Below are 25,243 nucleotides of genomic sequence, written 5' to 3' on the forward strand. Positions count from 1 at the left end.
AAAGCGGCTAGCAATGCGAAAGTTATAAAAGGCGATTGTGGGCAGCGTGCGAATGCCTTCGTCTTCACTTGTTTGTTTATTGCATATTTTTTTGCTAACATTTTCCATTAATTTATTGCCAATTAATTGATGAGACATTTGTTATTTTCACTTTTTGACACCGACCCAAAACATAAGCTTGCCTTTGTGCTTCCTTTTTGGGAGGAGTAAGTGTCGAGAATTGCTAAATTTACTATATTTCATTCATGAAATCGATCGGTTCAGATGCTGCAGATAACGATTCATTTCTGTATGTCAGTTGGTCAGACGCTTTATCTGTTCCTTCTTTCACATACATTTTTCCCTTATTTACACCCGTCTTTGTAATTTAGTAATTAAGCTGTTGGCAATATGTAACGGCTTATCTTAATCGAATATGTAACTACCATACATACGTATACATCCATATGTAATTAACTGTAGACAATTAATTTATATTACACTTTCTTTATTGGGAAATTTGCGCAAGGAATGTGTTTGGAGATCGGCGAGAAATTGCGCTGCAAAATATTTTTTGATATTTAAAGCATACAAACATATCCACAAATATATACATATACATACATATATCTGATCAAATTTGATCTGGACTGACAATGAAAAATGGAGCGACATTCGCTAGATTGTCGGAGAGTTTCTACGTCATATTGAAAAGCTCAGGTTTCGTCTTCAGCAATGATGTGTTTGATGAACATACGATCGACATCCATGCGTCTCTCTTGGAACCTTTACTCAACGTTGTTTTGTAAAAGATTTCTTGGTATAAGAGCATTGACACGTTTCATAACCCAAATGTGTTGAGTCTCTGATGTCACCACTAAGATTTTCAAGTACAATTTCCTTGAGTGTTCTATGTTATCGTCAGAGGTGGATGAAAGACTCTCATAACGCAAGTTTTCGGTGACTTCACGATCTTTACTGAAAGCTTTGTGCCACGAGAAAACATGTGTTCATAAAGTAGATTCCAAAAAACACATCTGCAACACTTTCAACGTGATTTCATTGGTAAAAAACAAGTTTAAGCAAACCTGTTGTTCAACCTTTTTTCCTGGTCAAAATCGCCGGACTAACTTTTCGTTTCGCAAACAAATCGCTGCCAAACACACAACGATTGTCCATATGGAGAACAAACTTCATACGAACATTAGGGTTGAAAAATTTAAAAGTAGGAAAAATCGAGAAAAGTACCAGTCTGGGTCAAATTTGATCAGATGTTATATACTTGTTAAATTCCCATTTCTACCCAATAACATGGATTTTCGTAGTCCTATAGAATTAACCTTAAATTTGGTTCCAATATTGCCTTCGCTTCCGGAGAAGAGTGAAAAAGTGAAAAGGTGGACAGGGACGTTGTCGATTTGGCGTCGTTGGCAGCAACTCGGTCTAACGTATGGAACGACTTGGAGCAATTTACGTCGAAGTCTTAAATTTAAAGCATTTAAAATACAGCTTGTGCTCTTGCACTTAAGCTTCTCGACCTTTCATAGTGACTTCGCTTTGCTCTATGGCCTCTTGAAAAGTTCCAAAAAGATCCTACGTTTTCGAGCCGAATTTTGTTCAGCGATGAGGTCGATTTTTGGTTCAATGGGTATGTAAACAAGCAAAATTGTCGTATTTGGTACGAAGAGCAACCTGAAGAGATTCAAGAGATGTCATTCATTCAGAAAAAACAATGATTTGTTGTGGTTTCTGGGCCGGTGGAATCATCGGTTTATATTTCTTCAAAACTGATGTCAGTGAGCCTGAAATTGAAGCTCGTGATTTTGGCGATATTTGGTTTCAACAAGATGGCGCCATTTCTCACACATCGAATCAATCAACTACGGTGGGCAGATAACTTCACACTTTGGGCCGGTCGATTGGCCCACCCGATCTTGGTGGGTGATATCACACCGTTAAACATTTTCCAGTGAAGATTTGTAAATTCTAAAGTCTATGCGGAGCATTTCGCTTCAATTCAGGCCTTTGAGTAAAACATCACGCGTGTCATTCGCCAGTTACCAGTCGAAATCCCCGAACGAGCCGTCGAAAATTGGCCTCAACGGTACGACCATCGGAGACGTAGCCGCGGCCAACATTTGAAAGAGATATTCTTCAAAAAAGAAATACCAAAGAATGTTCTTTCGAATGCTAATAAACATTCCCCATTAAATTCGAAGCTTCTGTGTTTTTTCTTTAAGAAAGTTGGGAACCTCGAAATGAATGCATTTATCCTTCGCTCATTTTCTTATTATTAACCACCTCATGTAAGTATACATATGTACATACATATCTGTATTTAAATTTCCCTATTTTTGATACATTAATAGACATTAATAAAGCCTCTTCTAATACCAGTTTTATATATTCTTTTATTAAAATACATATGTATGTATGTTCTTTTACAACTCCTGATCTTTTATAATACTAATTAATCTTCATTACATCGGTTCTCTAAAAAATTCTAAAATTCCCGCTTTTTAAACTCAGACACAGCAGGTAAAAATTGTGGGCTTTTACTGGTATATACAAATTTACATACATACATAATTCAAATAATTAGAAGCTCACGTGTATTATGCGTGTAAGATCTCATTATACTATAAGTATGTAGAAACTTAATTATACCCGAAATGCGCAAAAAATATTTTCCTATGTAACTGCGATCAATCAAAAAGCACCGAAATCAAAATTCCCGTATTACATAAAAAAAATTATTGTATTTATTACATTAAACATTCCCATTCAGGTTTCACGTGCTGTCGCAGCAGCTCACCAGACGCCGCCGCTTTCGATCATTTCTTTTAGATCTAAAATGTGCGTGATCTCCTTATGACTATTCGATTTGTGATATAGTGAAACCGGTGTGGCAAGAAGAATGAAAAAATCACTAATTATTCATCATCGAAAGTAAAAATGATTATTTACATAAATGCGAATAGATCAGCAAACGGCGTGAACGCGTTCATTGAAACGTCACTGCACCTGAGCTCAGAACAATAACGCGACAATTGGCCGGCAGCAGGTATGTAAGTCGAATGACCAGATGAAAACAAAATCGATTAGTGACGTCGTTAAACTAGTCACGCTGATTAGAGTTAAAGTGATTTACATATAGTATACACATATGTCTGTATGTATGTATATATATAGTAAATATTTATATACGAGAGATTTACTAGTACTCGTAAATCCATGTAACAGCTTACTGCTTTGAACCGCTTAGAAGCGGTTAGAAACCAGTGAGCACAACGCCAGCTTATAATGTAATGTAACTGCATGTTTGTTTACATCAGAGTGTAATTTACATATCCACATAATCCAGTAACTTTACCTTTGGTTAATTAAAAATTCAAAATCTTTAGCGACCTTGAATGGAAACTATCTCAAAGAAGCTGTGATGTGGTGCATCCCCTTTTCAAAAATTTCAGCTTTTAAAATATATGTAAATTTGTGATAAATATGCATTTTCCACCAATTAAAGTGCGTATACCAAAAATATTTTAATTATGCTGTGTAATAGAAAGTTTTTGTTCTCTTTGGGGTTTCCCCAGTTGTTTGATTCCATTATGACTTCTTTAGTTCTTAGTACTTCTTTAACTGCACTAACAGAGCGTTAGTTATCTTACTATGTTTTATTCCTTTGAATTCGGTTCATTTGGTATTGATTAAATTTAAATCATTTTATCCTCAAAAGAAGTGGCTTCAGTGTAGAACAGCTAACAATTTAATTATATTAATGGGTTACTTGGGTTTCCCTGTGTAAAAAACAGATTTTTTCAACATTTTTTCTCATATAAAAATGTATTATTTTATTAAAATTTTTTATTGTTACAAAAATATATTATTAACAATGAAATTCTGAAATTTTGAAAAAAAAATTTAAAAAAATATGCGCCCGCGTTGGCTAGATAATTCCTTACAGGATCATCTAAAGTGAAAAAGATATGTGTTTTAGCTAAAGTCTTAACTTAGAACTTGGAAACGTAAAAAATTTCTACAATCAAATGTTCGTACAATATTGAATGCATGCTGGTTCCACTAATGCCTATAGTTTTTCAATCTCACGATAAATCACATGACGATCTTGCAATATCAATTTGCGCAAGGCATAAATAGTTTCCGAAACAACAACTCATTTTGAGCGACGTTCACGAAATTCGTCGTGGAGTAAAGTACGTCCATAACTGAATTCACTATACTATCGATAAACCCTGATCCTTGATGGAGCTTCATCGCCTTTTGCTGAGTTTATTAACCTCGAAGTTGGGAAAAAATAGTCATGTGAATATAAGTATTTGCGATTTATTTCCATTTCTTTGGTCGAGATGTTTTTTTTATGTTATTGTAAACAACACAAATAGCGCTCATATGTCAAAACGTTCTGAGTTTCCGATGTTAATGAAATATAATTATTTTGAGGAAATTCTGCCGATAGTAAATGTGGGCTTATATTGTTAAACTTATCCGGGCTTTCATTCCATTAGTGGCTAGACAAATTTCGAACAACTTAATGCGTTCGGATGACCGTAGAATGAGGTTGGTGGAAATAGTTAATAATCTAAAGCTATCAAGGAAAGTGTTGGATATATCCTTCACAAAAGTTTGGCTGCCCTAAAGCCCTGCGCAAAGTCGCTTCCGAGAGATTGATTTATCGTGTAACAAAATCAATGAATGCAAAATTGCGAGAATTGGGATGGATTATAGATACAAAATAATCCATGCATATATTCTCAAGCACTGGCACTTAACAGCTTTGTCCCGTTTTGAATTCTCAAGATAATAGTTGCATAAAAATTATCTAGACTGAGTCATGTTTTTAAGCAAAAGACTAGTGGTACTATAAACTTTCTATCGAAATCTGGCATATTATATGATCTATTTGTTTGCAATTATATTGAATAATATATTAGAATTTTGCTAAAAAAAATCATTTTCCTGATTGTATGAAGATTTACAAAGTCATTTGTAAACAATTTCATTATTTCTTAATTATCACAGCCCCATTCAGGGTTTTCTTGTAAGTGCGTACACACGCCAAGAATTTATAAGCTCGTGCTAATTGATTTAGCGCCATTTAACTTTGCATCGGATCTATAGTTCTATTTACATTTAGTTTTAAGATCTCATAATTTTTTACGTTTAGCATTATGTTATTATTTTCTTTATTTTTTGACTCTGCTTTTCTTGTAATTTTTTTGGTTGTATGTAAATAAAATTTTAAGATACTTACGAAACAGATGCAAATGTGTTTTATTAATAGTTGTTAATAGATTTATTTCAAGGTGTCACGGTGTATCAAACAAAGTCTATAAATTCTTTAAAATACGCGTTACGTAAAAATAAAATAATTTCCGTAAAGAATGAGTCAAACTATATTAGATTTATAAATAAAAATGTATATAGGAATGAATTTTATAAATCAGTGACTTTTTATATGTCGATGAACCGTCTTGAGTACAATCCAAATCAGCAAAGAAAATTTTAGTCGGATAAAAATCTTCTTCTTCTTCTTTACTTCAGCCACTCAGACGACATGTCCTAGCCAGCGTAGCCGCTGTCTCTTAATTCGCTGTAATACATACATCAATTTGCCAATGCGTGAAGGACCATAGATCTTCCGCAGAACCTTTCTCTCGAAAACTCGTAACGCCGACTTACCACGGTTTTCATAGTCCATGCCTCTGTACCATATAGCAGGACGGGGATGATGGGTGACTCTCTGTAAATATTAGCTTTAAGTGAAAGGGTGTCTGTTCTTACTAGAAATTGCATAAACGCACTTCATCGTCTGACTTACTTGGGTGCCTGATCACAGCGAAATCGCTGGCAACTACAAGGCCAATTACCTAGCCGGAGGTGGCACCCATGCCCTGCTCACATTGGAATGGGATCGAGTCTGTCTGGGCAGTCTTATCTTCGACGAACCAAAACACTGGACAGAAACTGACATTGACCGTCTCAACAAATTTGTGATAGACGATAGATAGATAGCGCCTTATCGAGTTGTGCTTTTACGTAAGTACATACATATGTAGGAGATTTTTAGGTAACACAACGAACCTTGTTACGATCGACCTCATAACTTAACCTAATCTTAGAAGCTTGAAATTAGATTTCAAAACGAGATTATGATACTACACCCTGTCAGGAATGTCGAGGTACACACTGATCTAAATTCCTTCATACCCAAATAAATAGTACTCGTAATTACAATATTAAGTTTTTTTCTTTTATAAACTCTTATTGTAATTACTTGATCGTTAATTCTTGTATTCGACTTACAAATATACAAGTTCACGAGCATTGTGCTCTTTATGACACTTGTGAAAAAAGTTATTTGTTTGTATCCATGCAGAATTCTCTGACGCCGATTAGTTTGTCCACACGTAATTCTATGCTGCGAAAGTCATATGCGCGTTTCGGCTCGTGTAAACAAGATCGCACAACAATTGACAGAACGGCAAAGCTGAGAAACTTTTCGCATATTCCATGTTGTTTATTTTTCAAGCGATACTCATGCTCAGCGAACTGCCCATAAAATTAATTATTTCATTTATTAAATGATACTTATAAATATAAGTACTACGGCAAGATCGTATGGTGCCGCTTCTTAGGCAGTCGGCGCGTTTTCTATGTTCTTTTTTATAAGAACGATTTTTTGTATTATGGTTTAGGAAGGGTTACTGATGCCTAATTTGCTATTGTTATAAATAAATATTTAAATTATTTAAATTAAATGAAAGATATCGCGTCCGCGGATTTTAGAAAACACAAAAATGATTAGCATATATCGGTCAAGAATCGCCAAAAATTGTTTAACGAGCTTCAACGTCGCTTTATGCCGGCTTTTAATGAGTCATTCCCTGGTGCCTTCGAAAAACAAGCGCATGCTTGAGGCCTCTTCACAGCGTGTGACACTGTTTAAGCGGAATTCGAAAATGTTTCTTTATGATTTCATGACCGTCGAAAAAACATAGATCCAACCAGGCGAAACAATGTAACTTAGTAGCTAACCTGATTAAAGAAAATGAAGATTGGGCTATCGGTCTAATAGGAATTGGTAAGCCTTTTCAGAGATTCACAATGTGTGATATATGTACATATATTGACTACATGGAGTAGGATAAAACGATCTCCGAGCTCTAATACGTCGAATTCTGGCAATACTAGTAGGTCTACAGGGTTTATCGGGGAAGTAAAAAAAAATTATTGAACCATTCTTTAAAAGCTATCAAAATAGGCTCCTTCTGTGTCAATGAAGCGCTGCTAGCGCGATTTCCTAGCATTGAAGACGTAACGGAAGGCATTCTCCGGAATAGCCTTGAGAGCCGAGGTGCATGCTGCTTGGATCTTTTCAGTCGTCTCAAAATGTTTGCCTTTCATCGGCCTTTTCAGGCAACTAAACAAAAAAGTCCGGGATGCCAGTTCTAGGCTGTAGGGCGGCTACGGAAGCGTTGGGATGCCGGTCTTGGTTATGTAACTGTTCGTTCGTTAGCTAGGAACGCCCTTTACTGAATCCAGTTCATGCGCGCAGGCTTCGAAGTACAGTCGCGGCGGAAGAAAATCGGTCCTAACACTTTTCGGTCAAACCCTGTATGGATGGCTTAACAGTCAGCCAGTGTAACCCCTTAACCTAACACATCGATTTAAAAATCGCAAAAGTGCTCTTCTACTTTGACAACGGACCGCTTTCAGACATATTAAAGACATTGGAGGATCGCTGGTTAAAATGTAGCGAGATGTAGCGAAACTAAATTGAGAAATAAATCGCAATTTTTCCAAGATTTTGGGTTTTCTTTACTAGGCTAAATGTTAATTGGACCACGAACGTATATATGTGCATATACTATACTATTTATTATTTCCAGTACCCTTCCTAGTTCTAGCGTAGTTTTATATGAAGTACTCGTACGGCAACAAATCTACGAAATCTTACACACTAACCAACAACAAATAAAACAAACATAAACGACATTTAATTTCTAATTGTTTATTATTTCTCTATTTACTAACACTAACAAAGCTTCACAGCAGCCCCAAGAAACGCTTCAATACAAACAAACAAAACCACTTACCACGTTGAGTCCGGCTCCGTTGGCTGCAGCTTCGCGCTCGTTTAAACTTACGATTGCGCCTAGCTTGTTTGCCTTTGTGTTAGTTTGCATGAAAAAATTGAGCGGCCGGCACTTAAGCCCTTCGTGGCTTGTTTGCGCCAGCAACAACAATTGATAATATCGATCACACTTGTTGTAACTGATCGATATATGAATGAGCATGGTAAAAAGTGGCGCTTGTTGTTGCAGTATGAGTGGATATCGTGCTCTCAGCGCGAGGCAAATAAAAAGCTAGTGGGTTTACAGGAAAACGTTCAATTGTAGTTCAACAGTCCATCGACACAATCGATCGTACAAAAAGTGCCAAATAGTGAGAATGTGATACAAATTGAAAGATACTTAATTAGAAGGATATTGCAGTGAAGTTTGTGAAAGGATTAAGAGGCTAACTTAACTTAAGCCCGAAAACTATTATTGAACGTTAAAATTTCGAATTCGAAAAGTATGAAAGTGTTTGAAAAGTGTTGAAAAATATATTTCTTTTAAACAATTTACGAATCATCCTTTATATGGTGTAGTTGCAAGGACATTTTATAGTTTTAAGTGCTCAAAGGTCCCACGTTAATGAAATACAAAAATAATCGCGGCACAATACTGCAGTTACAATTTAGAACTTTTCTCAAACGGAAATTATAGTGCAAATTTTTGTGTATGAAATATTGTTTTTAAAGGTAAGTAATTGAGGAAAAAAATTAATTTTATGTGTAAAGAACTAAAAATCAAAGTTATTTTAGAATAAAAAACCAATATCCAAATTTTCTTTTAATAAAATATTTGTACAAATTTCAAGCAATAAAATCTAGTCTAAGAACTTTAAATTAATTTTTTAATGCATACTTTTCATTAAGCTGTTTATGTGTCTTGTTTTTTGAAAAATAGTTTGATCTTGAAATTTTTACTAAAAATATAGAGTTTTTATAATATTTAAACATTATTTATTCAGAATTTTGAGTTCAAAAATTTATTAACTCAATTTTTATTTATGCTTATAGATAATTTTAACAACATAATATATAAAAATATGTTTTATTTAACTTTTCAATCTAGTCTAGTTTATAATTTTAATTTTTCTAGTTTTCATACTATTTATAATAAATTTTTAAGAAATTTAATTTTTTTTAAGAAAAACGAAGCATTTTTATACTGACTTTATACTAAAATTAATTTAAAGTTTTTTTTTGGCTTAGAAGCTTATAGGAAAATAATTTAACATAACTTATGATTATTATTTTAAAATTTTACTAGTTTTAAATTTTTATTTAATTATGTTATTTAATAAGTTTTTAATTTTATCTTTATTCACAATATTTTTCTGCATGAAAATTTTAATTTTTGAATTGGCCGTTCTTTATACATACAAACATAACTTTTACTTACGGATTCTCTCTTAATGTAAGAGTCTTATTTAACCTTTCATTTCCAGATTCAGAAAATCATATATTTTTTCAAAATTTGGCAATCATTTTGCCTTGACATATTTTCTTTTTAATCTCCAAAGTTTAAGAAAATTGCTGCTAGTAATTTTGAAAAATTTGTCTAATGCTTAAAATAATTTAATTTTTGTAATTTAAAATAATTTTCTATTTTTTTTTTTAATTTTAGGTGAATTGTTACTTTCATAATTAATTTTTGTATTTTGTTTTGAATTTGTAAATTTTTGTATTTTTTTGAATTCATTATTACAAAAGAAATACTTTTTTTTTTAATTTTTACCAGAAGTCTAATTGTTTAATTTTTTTACAATTAACATTATTTCTTACATTGTTTTTATTTCTGGAAATACTTTTTTTTTAATTCGAAATTAAGAAGAAAATATTTTTTTTTTAGAATTTTTATCTGATGTTGAATTTTTTAAGTTTTAAATATTTTTTGAAAATTTTGCTTTTATAAATATTCCGTATTTTTTTCTTGTAAGTTGTTTATAGCTATACAAGTAAATTACAAATATTGAATACTCTTAGAAAAAGAAGCGAATTTTCTTATTTTTTTAGACCAAATAGATTTAAAAAAATAGCTTTTTGTTATATGTATTACTATTATTTTATATAATTTTTAATAATAGTAAAAAAAAAATATTTTGCAGTTTTTTCTTTAAAATTTTATTTTTTTATAAATTAGCTATATTAACCTTGAGTAATTTAGGAAATATTTATATTAAATAATTTTTTGGAATAGAATTTTTTAAACACATTTTTTAGAACTTAAATTTTTTTAAGACAGGGAAATATTTTTTGCCTATTTATTTTTTATTGTAGGAGTTTTATATATATATTATATGCATGTTATACATAAAAAGAATCCAAATTTTAATGTTTAAAGAATGGTTATATTTATTTTGGTTAGGTTAGGTTAATCTGGTAGGCCAATAAGCCACGTATATGTAGGTCCTTTGTGATACAAGTGTGGAGTTCAGTTGCTAGATCTCAGTGGAGTAGTCATCCTTTAGGATACCTGCGCTTGACGCGAATTTTAACCGACTTTGCGGCCTCACTATTGATACCTTCTCCAGTATATCATACCGTGGGGGCTCTAGATGCTTACAGTGTAGTCTTGACAATGCGGGACAAGTGCACAAGATATTCTCCATTGTTTTTTTGGTTCCCAGCTATAGACATTTTCTGCAGTCTTCTCGATCTGTCAGCCCCATCCTGCGGGAGTGTGTCGCCACCAGACAGTGACCAATTAGTATTCCGATCATGTTCCTACAGTCACTTCTATCGATTGCCAATAACAATTTGTGTACTTTCGATCTACAGTTTTGCACATGATTTTTGCAGTTTTGCACCTAGGTAGCTCGTTCCTTCAGGTTTTGATTTTCTTTATCAAGCTTCTGTCGAGATCGCCTTATATACAACGTATGGGTTTCCCACTGTTGATGACGTTTTCGGATGTTAGCCGCACATCATTTTTGGCAATCTCCACTATTTTATTGACACCGATGCCTTTGTGGCCTTGTGGCCCAGTAGAAGTGAAGTTACTTGCTTCTGGTAACACTATCCAGGTGCACAGCGCAGCGAGCCTCTGAGCCCTTTTCATTGGCTTTCGGTAGGTGGCTTAAGGTACTTTAAAAACGTAAAATTAAAAGTATTTTAAACCAGTTAAAATAATTATTTCAATCACTGTCAAAGTGTAAATTTATGTATACTGAAAAATAGAAAAAATGTAGCCCACCTCCTTACATAATTTCCAATTGCTTTTCGTAATTGCAGAACTTTGCATTTGCAATTCAGTTTTGTAGAAAACAGACGTTTCTACATTTATTATTAATATTTATTTATGGAAGGTACAGATTTTATTAAAAGTTTAACACGCGACCCAACTCCATACATTAGCTCGGACAAATCGAAAACAGTTTAATTGCCATGTGTTTTAAATTTAAATGAACTGTATCTTTTAATCAAAAACACATTTAAGCGCGCAAATTTAATGACATTGTTGCAAGTGAACAACTTAAGTATGCATAATGCAAATATTAATTATTTAAATTCTAGGAATAAATTAAAATTTTGCGAATCACCTCCAAGGGTTTTACAACCAAACCACTAATTATCATATATTTCCTATAACTAATTGAGAGCTATTAGTGTTATAACAAGTTTTCACTAAGTGCTCAGCTTTAGTTAACACTTCAAAGATACTTTTTTTTTGCTAATCGAGAATAAGTGGAAATATATTTAACAATTTATTTAGAAAATAATAACTTTAATAATTTAAGCTTTTTTTCCATATCGTATTAACTTTTTATACACTCGTCTAACTGCAAACATTGTTAATATTTTAATAATGTTGCAAATTTGCGAAAATGATGTGCTAAACTCTCTAATTAAGAGGCAATTAACATCTTGTCACTTTTTATTAGCAGTGAATGTATTGCAAATTGTTGAGCATTTAGCAAGTCGAGCGTGGGAATTTAACACGTTTTTGGCAATAAATGTTGATGAAAAAAATTTGTTAATAAAAAATAAGCGCCAAACAATTAATGCCGGAACGATTCATAAAAAGGACTGTAGTTGTAGAACACTTATAACGGGTGATCCAAGTAGAGGTACTTTTTTCAGCAATCGTTTTTTGACAGATCACGCGTGAGTCGTATCGAGGTATCATGTTATGTTTGTTTAGTACAAGTATTGTTTGACATTTCATCATGGAAGGACTTATGCCTTAACATCATTTACGAATCGTTAAACTTTATTACTAAAATTCACGTTCCGTCAAGAATGTGTTTCGCGTGTTCCGTTCAGCTTATGGCCAACATAATCGGCCTGCTGAGCGTACTGTTCGCAACACCATAACACATCTTGAGAACCAGCATTCATTATTGGATAAAATTCGTCCAGAAGGCAGTGAAGAAAATATGTATATGTAACAGACGTAGCTGAGAGTGTCCACGAAGACTGCGGAGCGTCGATTCGGCACCGTTCGCAGCAACTTGGACTGACGTATGGAACGACTTGGCGCATTTTACGTCGAGATCTTACTTGTTCCAAGCGACATCGCTTCTCTCCGGGCTCTTGAATAGTTCCAACGTTTTCGAGCCAAATTTTGTTCAGAGATGAAGTAGATAATTTCACGTTTCAGGTCGGTCGATTGGTCAAAGAACTTGACCAAGGTTAGGTTAGGTTAGGTTAATTGGCTTACAGTCCTTTTTGAAGCCAGCCGAAAAACTACGGTAGTTGGATATCAGCTGTCGGCAAAAGCGTCCGGATCCTATCACAAATCTGCTTAGGTGTATTTAGCGTATTTCTATTTCTGCTATATCACTTGGATGTATAAAAGAATAGCCTTGAGATCCTAGGTGTTTTGCCTTGATCTAGCGTGCAAATAATGAAAGTTGAGAAGGTGCTATCTTGTTTGCTTCCAAACCTATCCTTGGGCCAGAAGGACATTGCTGGTCGTTGACTAACGCTAGCTGAGGTGGTCTGAGTTCTAACAGTTCAGTTTTGAACTACAGTATTTTTCCAGTTATTGAGTACAATGCCGATGCTAGAGATAAGGCGTAAAGACAACTTTTCACTCCCTACTATCGAAGTGGGTAGTCACTACTCTGAAGCTACTCTGAAGGTGACTGCGCTCCAGAGAAGTAGATCTATTGCTACCTTTATGTCAGTAACCTCCGCTTGGAATCTGCTGCAGTGGTCAGAAGGCCTAAAACTAGAGCTGATGGAAAGTTTCGGACAGTATACTCCTCCACCCACCATCGCTGCAAGCTTTGATACATATTTCAAAAAGCTCACTATCCCTCTCCTCCACCATGCCTTACTCGAAGGTAAGAGGTTTTCCAAGTATTTTGGAATAAAATTAAAGTATGTGAGGATTTTTGAGTGACCAGGCTCTGTCATCTAACTAATCAGATTCTCTGATCTATCTTTGGTGAAAACCCCAGCTTTTTCCAATGGCTCCTCTGAAGCAATGCCTTCCGCTTTTGCTTGATGTTGTGTTTCCACAAAAGTGTCTTCTCTAGGATGAGTTTTATGTACTTAACTCTGGCAGCAGGCCGAGACGCGTTATTCCCCTTGTTAGTGCAATTCTGGGACTCGAACTAGGTTGAAATATTTTATTTTCTCCTGAAAAATACATTACAGGTATATCAGTAAAATCTAAATTTTACATTTGTATAATTTTTGTTCTTCTCCTCTCACCTACCTTTTTTCATAACTCTACTATAAGCCTGGTGTAAAGACTGGCGCGGTATTAAAACCAAGAACATTTCTTGGTATGCACGATTCAACTTTAATGGGAATATTTAATCAAATTTCTTGAATAAAATACTACATTGCAACCTATAATAACTGTAGTCACATAAATCTATTGAATGATCACTTATTACAGGTAACTGAGATTAAGAACTTATAGTATATGATACGTATATATTCAGTTAATATTTATCTTATTTATTTTTCTTTACCCACATTGCATAATCCGAGTTGATTTCAAGGCTGTTTACTACAAAATTAGAAAATAGATAGAAGAAGAGAACTACTTCTTAGCCAACTTCTCTTACTTTCTGCTTCTTTTAAGACCGACTCCCTTAAAAGACACTTGAATCAAAAATGTCGACCCAAGAAAATTGTTAAAATAAAAAGTGCTTGCTTGAGGAACTTAAAATCAACGATCAATAACTGTTTGCACTCTCTCTCTATAATCTTTTATATACATCTTTTACTTGTTTTTGATAGCTGAGTTTTTTTTTTTTTTTGGAAGCTACTATACATATATGCAATAGTTATCCGATCTGAACAATTTGTTTGAAGATTTTATCGTCGATTTAGAAATCGTGTTCAGGATATAAAAAAGGGAACTCAGATTACACTCTGTTACATTCTCTATTCGCTCTACCACACTCTATGATGATATTGCCAAGCACCTAGTTGAGGGTATCTTATTAGTAGTCATCTAAATGGGTAATTAGAAGTACTCTATGTGGTCCTACTCTAGAACTTCGTAACGGTAACTGAACCACATATTTAATTTGCATCGTGATTAATTCTAATTTTTTACTTTTTTAACTTGAATAAACAGTTCTAGCCCTCTAATTAGACATATATCCAATCAAACAGCTAATGCTCTATATTTTAATTGCGCCTACAAGTTTTAAATATTAATTGTTTAAGATGCAAATTAATGAAAATTAACATGCAACTCATAACCTGGTCCTTGAAACGTGACACAAATAAAGTTTCTTGAGAAACGCTTATCAACATCTGTCATGATAGCAACGTTTAAATTGCAATTTTATTGTCATCTTCATTCAACAAGTGATTCGCTCTCAATTCCATACACATATTTACTCTCACATGCCGCTCATTACATTCCCAGCGCCCTTTGCTTATTTAATTGATTCAATCGAGGTCCGATCGAGCAAAACCGCTTCGTCTATTTACATACAACATTTTGCCGGCCCTGCTACTCGTTTGTGGAAGCTATTGATTTTGTTGTTGGCTTTGAGGATGATGGCGCTTTCGGCGCGTATTGTCATTGAGTACGCGTGCACGTGTTTCTTTATAATTGTTGTTGTCTTCACACTTTCTTGTTTTAACCGGTTCACGCCGGTAGATCCGCCGGCATCCGGACGTTAACCAGTTAAATTTGCTTAAATCTCGATGAGCAGTTATTGATTAGTTTTGCGCAGAAGCCAGTCTCGGTCTTTCAACGAGCTGAAACACTTACAATTACTACTTGGGATATGGGCTGCTTGCTGGGTTTGCTTTTCACAGTTATATTACAAGCTTACAACTGTAGCCAATAGTAAGATAAATTTATTAAGATGTGTGCTCAGTCATTTAGATTTATTGCTCATAAAGCGGGTGGTGAACGTCATAATATTATTATTTATGCTAATAGGATTAAGTAATGTTTTGAAGAGTGTAAATCTATTCGTAAACAACTTCGATGTCATAACAATGTAATGTACTATGTAACTTCAGTCTACTGCAAATTATGACATTAGGACTGAACGATTTTCAAACTACAGAGAGGTTAAGAAGTCGTTCATATCTATCTAATTAGGGTTAAATCTTACTGCCTTTTGGATAGTATTTAGATCCGCTTTTGAGAGCACGCGCTCTTCTAGATACTGTAGAGATTTTTACTGAATTTTCGTGAACAGAAGCTACATACTATAAATCAATGAATGAGTTCACAATTGAACAGAGCTTGATTGAGGATTAACACTCATAGGTGTATTATTTTGAAGCTATGAGAGAGTGTATAGCCTCTGATTGCTTTGGAAGAGATGAATTTATGGTAATAGCAAAGTTTTTTTGGCCGACTTACTAAGGAGACTTAGGCAAACTAAACTAAATGCATTTTGGAGCCGAAAATAGTTCGGCTATGTGCAATGTGAAGTTACATTTTACTAAAACCGATACTATTTTAATATTTTGGGAAGTTTTTCTTGTACTTTCTTTATGTTCTCTTCTGACAATATGTTACTTAAGTTAGATGTTTCCAAGCCACACGAAAAATATTAATAATTTCGGGTTAAATTGTGTTTACGATTGTGTTTGGGATAGGCCGGTGAGTTGTCATCTGCATTACACTCGAAGACGTATTTTTCTAAAAAATTCTTTGGATTCTATTTACTTCATTACTCTATAAAAAGATTTTAAATCAGTAGAAAGCATATTAATGATCGTATTTTCTCGATATGGTTACCAGATTTTTCGGGATACCGAAATTTTTTTCAAAGTTGTTGCTCTAGTGTTTGGCCGAAATTTATATAGTACTAAATAATATCTCTTTAAATGTTTATAAACTTCATGGTTTGGTTGATTGAACCAATTGGTTCTCAGTCTATAACACGAATTCCTGAAGGGCAAATCCTATCGGCGTGAGTCAGAAATACCTTTGATTTGTCAACTATTTGTATGGTGTCTATCAGTAATTTCAGGAGAAGCTTAGTCATACAATTTAGAGAATCTTCGCAAATAACGAAAAATATCGGGATCCCGAAATTTTCTCGAAATTGAAGTTTAAGTTTTTTGTGAAATATTAGAAATTTCAGGAGAATCTTAGTCATACAATTTAGAGAAATCCAGAAATTTTCCCGAAATTGAAGCTCAAGCCTTTTGTGAAATATTTCTGAAGTATATCAAGCAATAATTAAATTTTAAATATTTTCGATATTCATGATTGGTTTATATGCATTCGGCAGAATTCTTCGTTTTGAGTCCAATACGCCTTTGGTTAGTAAACTTACTTAACAGAAATTTTCGCAGAAGCTTCGAAACACCTAAAAGCTAAAATCTCCCATATCATTTTTATTTAAAAAATTTTATAAATGCCAAAAATTTTAGGAATTTTGTAATTTTACAAATCCCGAAATTTAATTAATTACTTTACGCAATTGACCAATTTTCCAAACAGTATAACATTATTATATATGAATGTTTAATAAATACCGAAAGTTTTCGGGATATTGAAAATATATTTCGTGAATCCCGAAATGAAATTCGTAATATAAAACGAAATCGAATAAATTATTTTTCGCATATTATCAATTTTCACAAAAGCTTCTTTAAACACATATCAATTTGAAAATACTTATATTAATATAATTTAAAAAAATTTAAAAAATACCGAAAAAAAATTTCACGAGTCCCGAAATCCCGAAACTTGTAATGTAATACGAAATCGTATGAATTACACTTAGAACATTTACACTTTCTTCATTGTCAATGGCAATTTTCCTATTGATCTTGACTCTTTCAGAGCCAAATACAAACAGCTCTTAATTAAGTAATGACAAAGCGTAGTTTCTAAGCGTAAGTTTCCGTCATGCCACATACTTGTGCGTCTTAATAAATACATAAATGGCATAGTGTCAACATTACTACACAATTGTGTCATAAATAAATTATTACTTATTTACGAAGACCCACACTTCCAGCAATCCAATGATATTTTATTGATTTTATACAAAATTTTTTAATTGCAGATTGTTAACTAATTGTAAACTCATCATAAATTTGCAACGGAGATGTAAATAACTCGCCCCCGCCAATAAAAGAAATTAATTGAAAGCGAACAGTTTCCAGAAAAAAAGCGAAGTTCACTCTAACATACGAACACACATATACCACGAGTATTATAAAACTATATTCAGAATACGCACGAACAAGTTCCTGATATCAAAAAAAAACATAAAAATTTCAAAAAAAAATTCAAAATGTCTCCAGTAATGGCCACTTTGCTGAAACTCTTGTTCCTTTGCGCCTTAGCGCATAGCAGCAACTCGTTGGCAGTGCCCGATAATAATGCTCAAAGGTATCAACAACCTCCGACGATCAGTTCCACCGTCGCTGAGAAAGTAGTGAAACCATCTCCACCATATTTACTCGTGCGTGGCGATTCCACATTTGCGCCGTCAGATGACGCGCACTCCGCTTTGGATACAACTGACTCGGCAGAAAGGCACAACTTCGATGCGGCCGCGCAAATATTATTGGCAATGTACAACGAGCAAATAAGCGGGACCGAGAGCGTTGAGGGAATGGAGCAATGCAATGATCCCTCACATAAAGCAGCTTTCTCCGGTTACGATTATACAATACTGCTCTCTATGTTGATTATATCGCTGGGTATTGGCGTTTTTTATGGCTTCTTCCACAAGTCGGGAAGCTCATCGGAGGATTTTTTACTCGGCTCCGGTATGTCTATCTTTCCGGTTACCCTAAGTTTAACTACAAGTTTTATCACGGCCATCGAATTGTTGGGCAATCCATCGGAGATGTACCTACAGGGCACGCAATTTGTGTTGATTGGTGAGTGCTGTTGAAGACTATCTCAAGGCACTAAAAGTAACTGTAAAATTTTGTTTACTCTTACCCTTAGTTATTCCAATGATTATGGTCATACCGGTTGCTGTTAAGATATTCTATCCGATATATTTCAAAATGGAACTGACGAGCTGCTATGAATATCTGGGTATACGTTTTGGAAAGGAGATACGAATTTTGGGAGCCGTTTTGTATGTCATACAGGTAAGGGTCAAAGTTTTTTGGTTGATTTCATTAGATCTCATGTTTCATAGTATATGGAGACCAAAAAAGAACACAAACTTAAAACAATGGATATTGGACTTAGTAGTAACCTCAAAACGGTTTAGTTCTTAAGTTACTATTGTCGGTATAGTACAGGTATATTCTAAACCATGTAATTTTATCTGGAGCCAATTTAAGATTATAGAGTTAACATTTTTATCAAGAACCGAGGGAGTGGTAACAGGGATCTTTGTATGATCTTTAGGTATGGTAGAGGACGGTGTCTTATCCAAAGATTTTTAGAATAATCTATAAGAGAATTTGTTTCATTTTTCTTTTGCTCTTATAACAGTTAACTTTTACTGATCCAAAAGGCCTCTGCTTAACCTTATGAACTTAGTAACGTCACTGGAATATTGATTTTGGTTTCGAAACCGAAAGAAATTTCATAGTTTCGTATCTTTAGTAATGGTTTTCAGTTTTGCCCTAAATTTTGCTCCTGATATTATCAAAACAAGCACGTTTGATGTCGTATTCATTTAAAATTTCTTTGCTTCCTCCACAGATGTGTTTTTATACCGCCGTAGCAGTGCTGGCACCAGCAATCGCACTCTCTAAAGCCACCGGCTTAAATACAAAAGTTGCTGTGATTCTTATTTACTTAGTCTGTGTGTTCTACTCCTCTCAGGGCGGCATGAAGGCGGTGGTAATTGCCGATACTTTTCAGGTATGAGCTCAGCACATGTTCTATTATTTTATTGATATTAAATATAAATATTTTATGAATCAAATTGTAGGCTGTTGTTTTGGCCGTTTCCTTGGTGCTAGTCATTGCTTTGGGTAGTTATTATAGCGGTAATGCTATTGAGATATTCAACACGGCAGCCGATCGTCATCGTCTGGAGTTTTTCAAGTAAGCGGCACGCGATCAATCAATTACAAGTATAAAAGTTAACTGTTTTATTACATTCTTACAGCTTTGATTTCGATCCGACGACGCGTCATACAGTTTGGTCCGTGGTTATCGGTGGTTTCTTCTATTGGACCTCCTTATTCTGTACCAATCAGGCATCGGTGCAGAAGTGTATGTCGTTGAAATCGCTAAAGTTGGCAAAAGTGGCCTTGGGTTTTGCTATACTTGGACTCGTTATTGTTTTCCTCATGAACTTCTACACCGGTCTGATGATCTTTAACCATTACGCTGACTGTGATCCACTAAACGCTGGCCGTATCACCGCGTCCGATCAATTATTGCCCTACTATATAATTAGCACCTACGAACATATCTACACGATAGCTGGTATTTTTGTTGCGGGCATCTTTGCGGCCAGCTTGGGCACTGTGGCGTCCGCCTTGAATTCGCTATCTGCAGTGACCTGTGAAGATCTGCTCGTGAATGGCATGAATATTAAAATCACACCAGACAAGGGTGCACTCTACGCCAAATGGATGTCCTTGGGTTATGGCATATTATCCTTCGGTTTGGTTTTCATCGTTGAGAAGTTGGGTGGTGTGCTGCAGGCGACGCTAACGTTGAACGGCCTCATCGGTGGCGTCACTTTGGGCCTCTTCGTGCTCGGCATTGCTTTTAAACGCGCCAATACAAGGGGTGCTTTCTATGGTGGCTTGCTCTCGTTGGCCATCGTCATTTTCATCGGTGTGATGGCGCAAATTGTCAACGTGGATCCGGTTGAACTACCCTTGTCGGTCGCGCATTGCGACTGCCAAGTGAATGCCACGTCTGTGCTTTTGCCGACAACTGTGGAGGCGGTGCCACTAACCGGATTTAGGTAATTAATTTTGTAATTCAATGAGATTATTTGCTTTTTATGTAATATTTTTTTCGAAACCTTTAGCTCCTGGCCTATCTTTAAGCTCAGCTACATGTGGTACTCGATGATAGGCACTTTGCTCACAATATTTCTGGGTTTGCTCATCTCGCTTATTGTTGCCGCAGTGCAACGGCATAATGTGTTGAAGATAAGCTCTACGCGCGAGGAGCACGTTTGTAGCAAACCAGAGACCCCACCACAATTCAGCACCGAGATCAAAGTGATCGCCAAGTCGGAGCCTACAGCCGTCGAGAAGCCGGAGGGACATGTAAATCTGGCCATACGTTTGGACGACGAATGAATGGTGTAAACAAAAAAACCCGATTTTTCGGGAACTGCGACCTAGAGGCTTATGTAACTTGGCAACCTTACATTGACAAAAGATTTGTGCGCTGTACGTTACAACAACGTTGCAATATGTACAAATTATTCTCAACAGACTTACCACATTGCAACTAAGTACTTGTTATTAATTAATAATAATCTATATATGCTTCAGTTTTTAAATGATTACAATGCAAAATGTAACAATTAAATACAACCAGTCATTAATTTAGTATAAAGAAAGTATATTCAAATATATATGTATATATATACATAAGTATGTAGAGAGGTAATATTTAGAAATTAGTGTAAGTCCAAAGACAAAACGAATTCAGACAAAAGTGATAAATGTAATTGATCGTTGCACAAAACAAAGAATTGGTTAAAGTACAAAGTAATTATTAATTTTTATGGTATTCTTCCAAATAGACTTCAATATACGCTATATTGTATTTGTTTTCTATTTATAGTCACAAACAAACAATGAAAAAACGAATGTTATTTCGCAAATAACTGTAAATAACTGTAAATATGAATGCAACCGTGCGTGGCACCATCATTGATCCTGTTAACTATTTGTTTACGCTTTGCTCAAATATCTACAATTACTTGAAATGACATTAATTACAATCTCTGATAAGAAATGCTGTGTGCGAATTGTTTTTTTTTATTAAATCTGTATATTCATATAGACATACAAACATACATATAAATATATACCGACACATAAATGTAAAAATGTACAAAATAATAGCTGTAATGAAAAAATGAATAAATTATTATATAATATAGAAAACATTTGTTTATGTCACACTCATTCATTGAGCTTTTGTTGTGGCACATGCGAGTAGTATTTTTAGTTAGGCTTCGTGCGTGATGCATTAATTTAAGTATATTTAAATTGAAAACAAGTAAGAACTCGTTCGATAATGACAAATTGCACCGAGCTTGTAAACTTTGTCTTCGAAAATATTAATTCACACTCAAGAGTAGTTTAACGCTTTTTGTCTACATTGGGACAAGCCCCAAATTGTAAATAAAACGTAAAATATTTAATTATTCATCAATATTTGTTTTGCAGCTTTCAAACTAATCCTCCTCAGATGATTGTACACTTATGATAAAGACTTTTCCAGTCCTCGAAATACCTTTTGTAAACAGTTTTTGGGATGGCCCTCAGCTCCTTCAGCGAATTTTGTTTTATCTGTTCGATCAAATGCAAACGCGTTCCACGGAGCGACATTTCAATTTGGGGAACAAGAAAAAATCACACGTAGCCAAATCTGGTGAATACGATGGTTGATCGATTTAAATGCAGTCACAATCGTTGCTCGATGCGATGGTGCATTATCGTTGTGTAAAATCGTGGCCGTTTTCTGCGTACATACATATGTATGTTTCACCCAAACACCTCAATCCAATCAAATAGAGCTCCTTATTGATCGTCTGTTCTTCTAGAACAAATTCATGATGCACCAAACCACGAATATCGAAAAAGACAAAGAGCATCACCTTGATTTTCGAGCGGCTTTGGCGTGATTTTTTCGGTTTCGGCTTTTTTTCCCTCCATTCCGATGATTGTTAACTTGTTTGCACGTCAAACTCATAAACCCGTGTTTCACGGCAGTTATAATGCTCTCCATGAATGTGGAATCAATCAAGTCCAAAAAGACCTTTTTACGGTAGTTTTTTTGAAGAAATGTCAGTTTTATGGGGACGAATCGAGAAAGAACGTGTCTCATACCCAAAATTTCCATCAAAATAATTTGAAAGGACTTGTGAGAGATGTCGAGCTCCCTGACCATCTCTCAAATACTTGCCTGACGATTTTCATCAGTTGAAGAGGTCGAAGGTCGTCTAGAACAAGGAATGTCTTAAACGATTTCTCGACAGTCTTTGAAGGCTTCTGTTTTTGATAAAATTGAATCACCCTAAGTCTTTTCCAATATTCACAATCATTTCGCACACGAAATTCAGTTAGAATATAAAATTTGAGACAAATTCTTTGTTCGATATTTTTATCCATTGTAAAAATCACAACGCACTACTGAGATGTACCGAATTAAGCACCTGCTGTAAACAAACTGGTTGACAAAGTGACCGCAAACGACCTCTACGCATATGTCAATGCAGTCAAATTCTGACATAAACAGGCAATTCATCAAGTTCTTGTCTTCTTCGCTAATTTCAATAATTTTTTGGCAAAATTCCAGGCGATTATTAAAACCTAGAGGGTTAAACCGGCTTGTTGTACGGACACAGGTTTAGGTCATCATTAATGATCTGTTGTAATGACCGTCTGCTAACTTTAAGTTGCGAGTCCTCTTGGATTTGTCTGAATAGATAATGCAACGCGATGGTTTCATGAACACGAACATACGGATCTCCATGATACGGTCTTCATGCGATACTTCCAGATTCGGTAAACATGTTTACCAACCTCAAAATTGCCTACCTACTCGGGGGGAAGGCCGCCAAATTCCATCTGAATTCCATTTGGACGACAATGTCGGACTGCAAACCATGGTACTTAACATCAGCTCTTGTTGTAGCGATGATACGCATAGGGAAGTTATGTCGTCGTGAAGCTACTACCACAGCAGACAGTGAAACGGTTTTTTACTCGACTTGCACTCGTACTCTTTGGGACCGCTCATCAGCAACTGTGGTACGAAATTTCAATACACGTATAGCCACAAGTGAAACCATTGGTTTTCGTAAAGGTCGGAAGAAAAGTTGGTACGACGAGGACCGTCGTGTCGCAGTGGAGAGAAAGCAGACAGCCTCCCTCGCAATGTTGCGATCGCCCACAACACGAGCGGGGTAGGATAAATACTGAGAATTGAAGAAGCTAGTCGATAGGGGCCAATGCTCGAAAATTCTACAAAAACATGCGGCAACTAACAGAAGATTACGGCGGCGAAGAACTGATAAGGTGCAGGTACCATCTTTTTCGTAGATTAAGGTCGGACGAAAGCATGCCCGACGATTGGAATTTAAGTGTGCTCTGTGCAATTCAAAATGGGGAACCCACAATCTACGCCAACTACCATGGCAAAAGCCTCCTCAATATCGCAGATAAGATTCTAACGAGCGTATTGTGTCAACACCGTCAACAAACTGATGGAACCTTATTAGAGTGGATTTAGGCCTGGAAAATCAACAACTGACCAAATTTTGGAAAATACCCTTAAAAATTGGATCGACATACACACCGTCTTTGTCGATTTCTTTTGACCGCTTGAATAGGAGTTGCTTTTATGCCGCGATGTCTGAATTTAGTTTCCCCGCAAAATTAATACGGCTGTGAAAACACCAAAGCCTCCGTCAAGATCGGGAAGGACCTCTCCGACCCTTTCGATACCAAGCGAGGTTTCAGACAATGGAACTCTCTACCGTGTGACTACTTCAACCTATTGCTCGAGAAAATAAGCGCTGGAGCGCTTCTGGCGCAAGCCGATGATATTGATAAAATTGGCTTCAACGAGCTCGGCGTTAATTCTGCTTTCCTCAGAAAGTATAATGAAAGGAAGCGTATAGGTCTGGTTCCGAATGAGGATCATACATAATATCTCCTGTCATGAAACAAACAGTCATCGCATTCCAACTTAGCTCACACACCTCTGTTGGCAGTCATAACTTCGAAGACGTAGATAATTTCGTCTATCTTTTAGAACCAGTATCAACATCAACAACAATAACAGCCTTGAAACAACAAGTGCTACATTGGACTGAGTAGTAGAAAAGTAGAGTCCTCTCTCGCCGAACAAAGGCCAAACTTAACAAGTTACTGGGTGTTAGATGAAATGTTTCTGCCCTAAGGAATCGATATCTGGGGTAATGTTATGTAGTATACGTTGTCGAAAGCCGGACTCTTAATAATTTAAGATCAATTCAGACTATAGTGTAGACTACCTATAGCAATTCAAATTTTATAGCAAAATTTAAACTAATTGAGTGGTGATAACCTAGAGAACAAACTAGTAGTTGACTAGATTGTGTACTACGCCATTGTATTACTGGGTTATTGTAACCTTAACTCTACTTTAAATTAACGCAGCATACTTTTAGGCATAAAATTAGATGGTCCGCTTCTATTTGCGACAGTACAAAGAACTAACTACTAATTGGAGATTATTATTTTATTATGATAACAAAGAATTGTGCCTCAAAACTTCGATAGTTGCTTGAGAGAGAGTTTTCATATATATATTTTAAGTCTGTCTCCCATGCAGAGTATGACTTAAGGATAGCTTTAAGTTAACAGTTGATAAGTTTGAAGAAACGCTTAGCATAGCTTGAATATTTCCAATTGTGTCTCACAGCTTCTCAACGGAAAACGCTTTCTCTTTCAAGTATTTGAACATTTCCTGCTATAAATAACATTTTTTATTCTTATTTTATTTTAATTTTTATTTAATTTTACGTTTATTTGTAATTTAAATTCGAAAGTATACTTATTTACAATTTT

At 35.1% G+C, this 25,243-nt stretch overlaps 1 protein-coding gene across 1 annotated transcript; it reads left to right on the forward strand.

The window, feature by feature from the left end:
• Nucleotides 1-8,388: 8,388 nt before the first annotated feature.
• Nucleotides 8,389-21,589, forward strand: LOC105223615 (sodium-coupled monocarboxylate transporter 1). Its single transcript, XM_011201372.4, has 7 exons — nucleotides 8,389-8,806; nucleotides 17,572-18,397; nucleotides 18,468-18,616; nucleotides 19,182-19,343; nucleotides 19,414-19,529; nucleotides 19,594-20,406; nucleotides 20,473-21,589. Exons 2-7 carry the CDS (start codon nucleotides 17,803-17,805, stop codon nucleotides 20,747-20,749), a joined length of 2,112 nt encoding a protein of 703 aa, XP_011199674.2. The 5' UTR covers nucleotides 8,389-8,806; nucleotides 17,572-17,802; the 3' UTR covers nucleotides 20,750-21,589.
• Nucleotides 21,590-25,243: the final 3,654 nt, after the last annotated feature.

The sequence above is a fragment of the Bactrocera dorsalis genome, chromosome 5, assembly GCF_023373825.1.
Source record: "Bactrocera dorsalis isolate Fly_Bdor chromosome 5, ASM2337382v1, whole genome shotgun sequence".
In the NCBI taxonomy this organism is placed as follows: Eukaryota; Metazoa; Arthropoda; class Insecta; order Diptera; family Tephritidae; genus Bactrocera; species Bactrocera dorsalis.

Excerpts from the sequence above, each read along its gene's own strand:
- LOC105223615 (XM_011201372.4), top strand. The coding sequence starts at position 17,803 with ATGTCTCCAGTAATGGCCACTTTGCTGAAACTCTTGTTCCTTTGCGCC. Across the intron at positions 18,398-18,467 it reads CACGCAATTTGTGTTGATTG|TTATTCCAATGATTATGGTC; the intron begins GTGAGTGCTGTT and ends TCTTACCCTTAG. Across the intron at positions 18,617-19,181 it reads CCGTTTTGTATGTCATACAG|ATGTGTTTTTATACCGCCGT; the intron begins GTAAGGGTCAAA and ends CTTCCTCCACAG.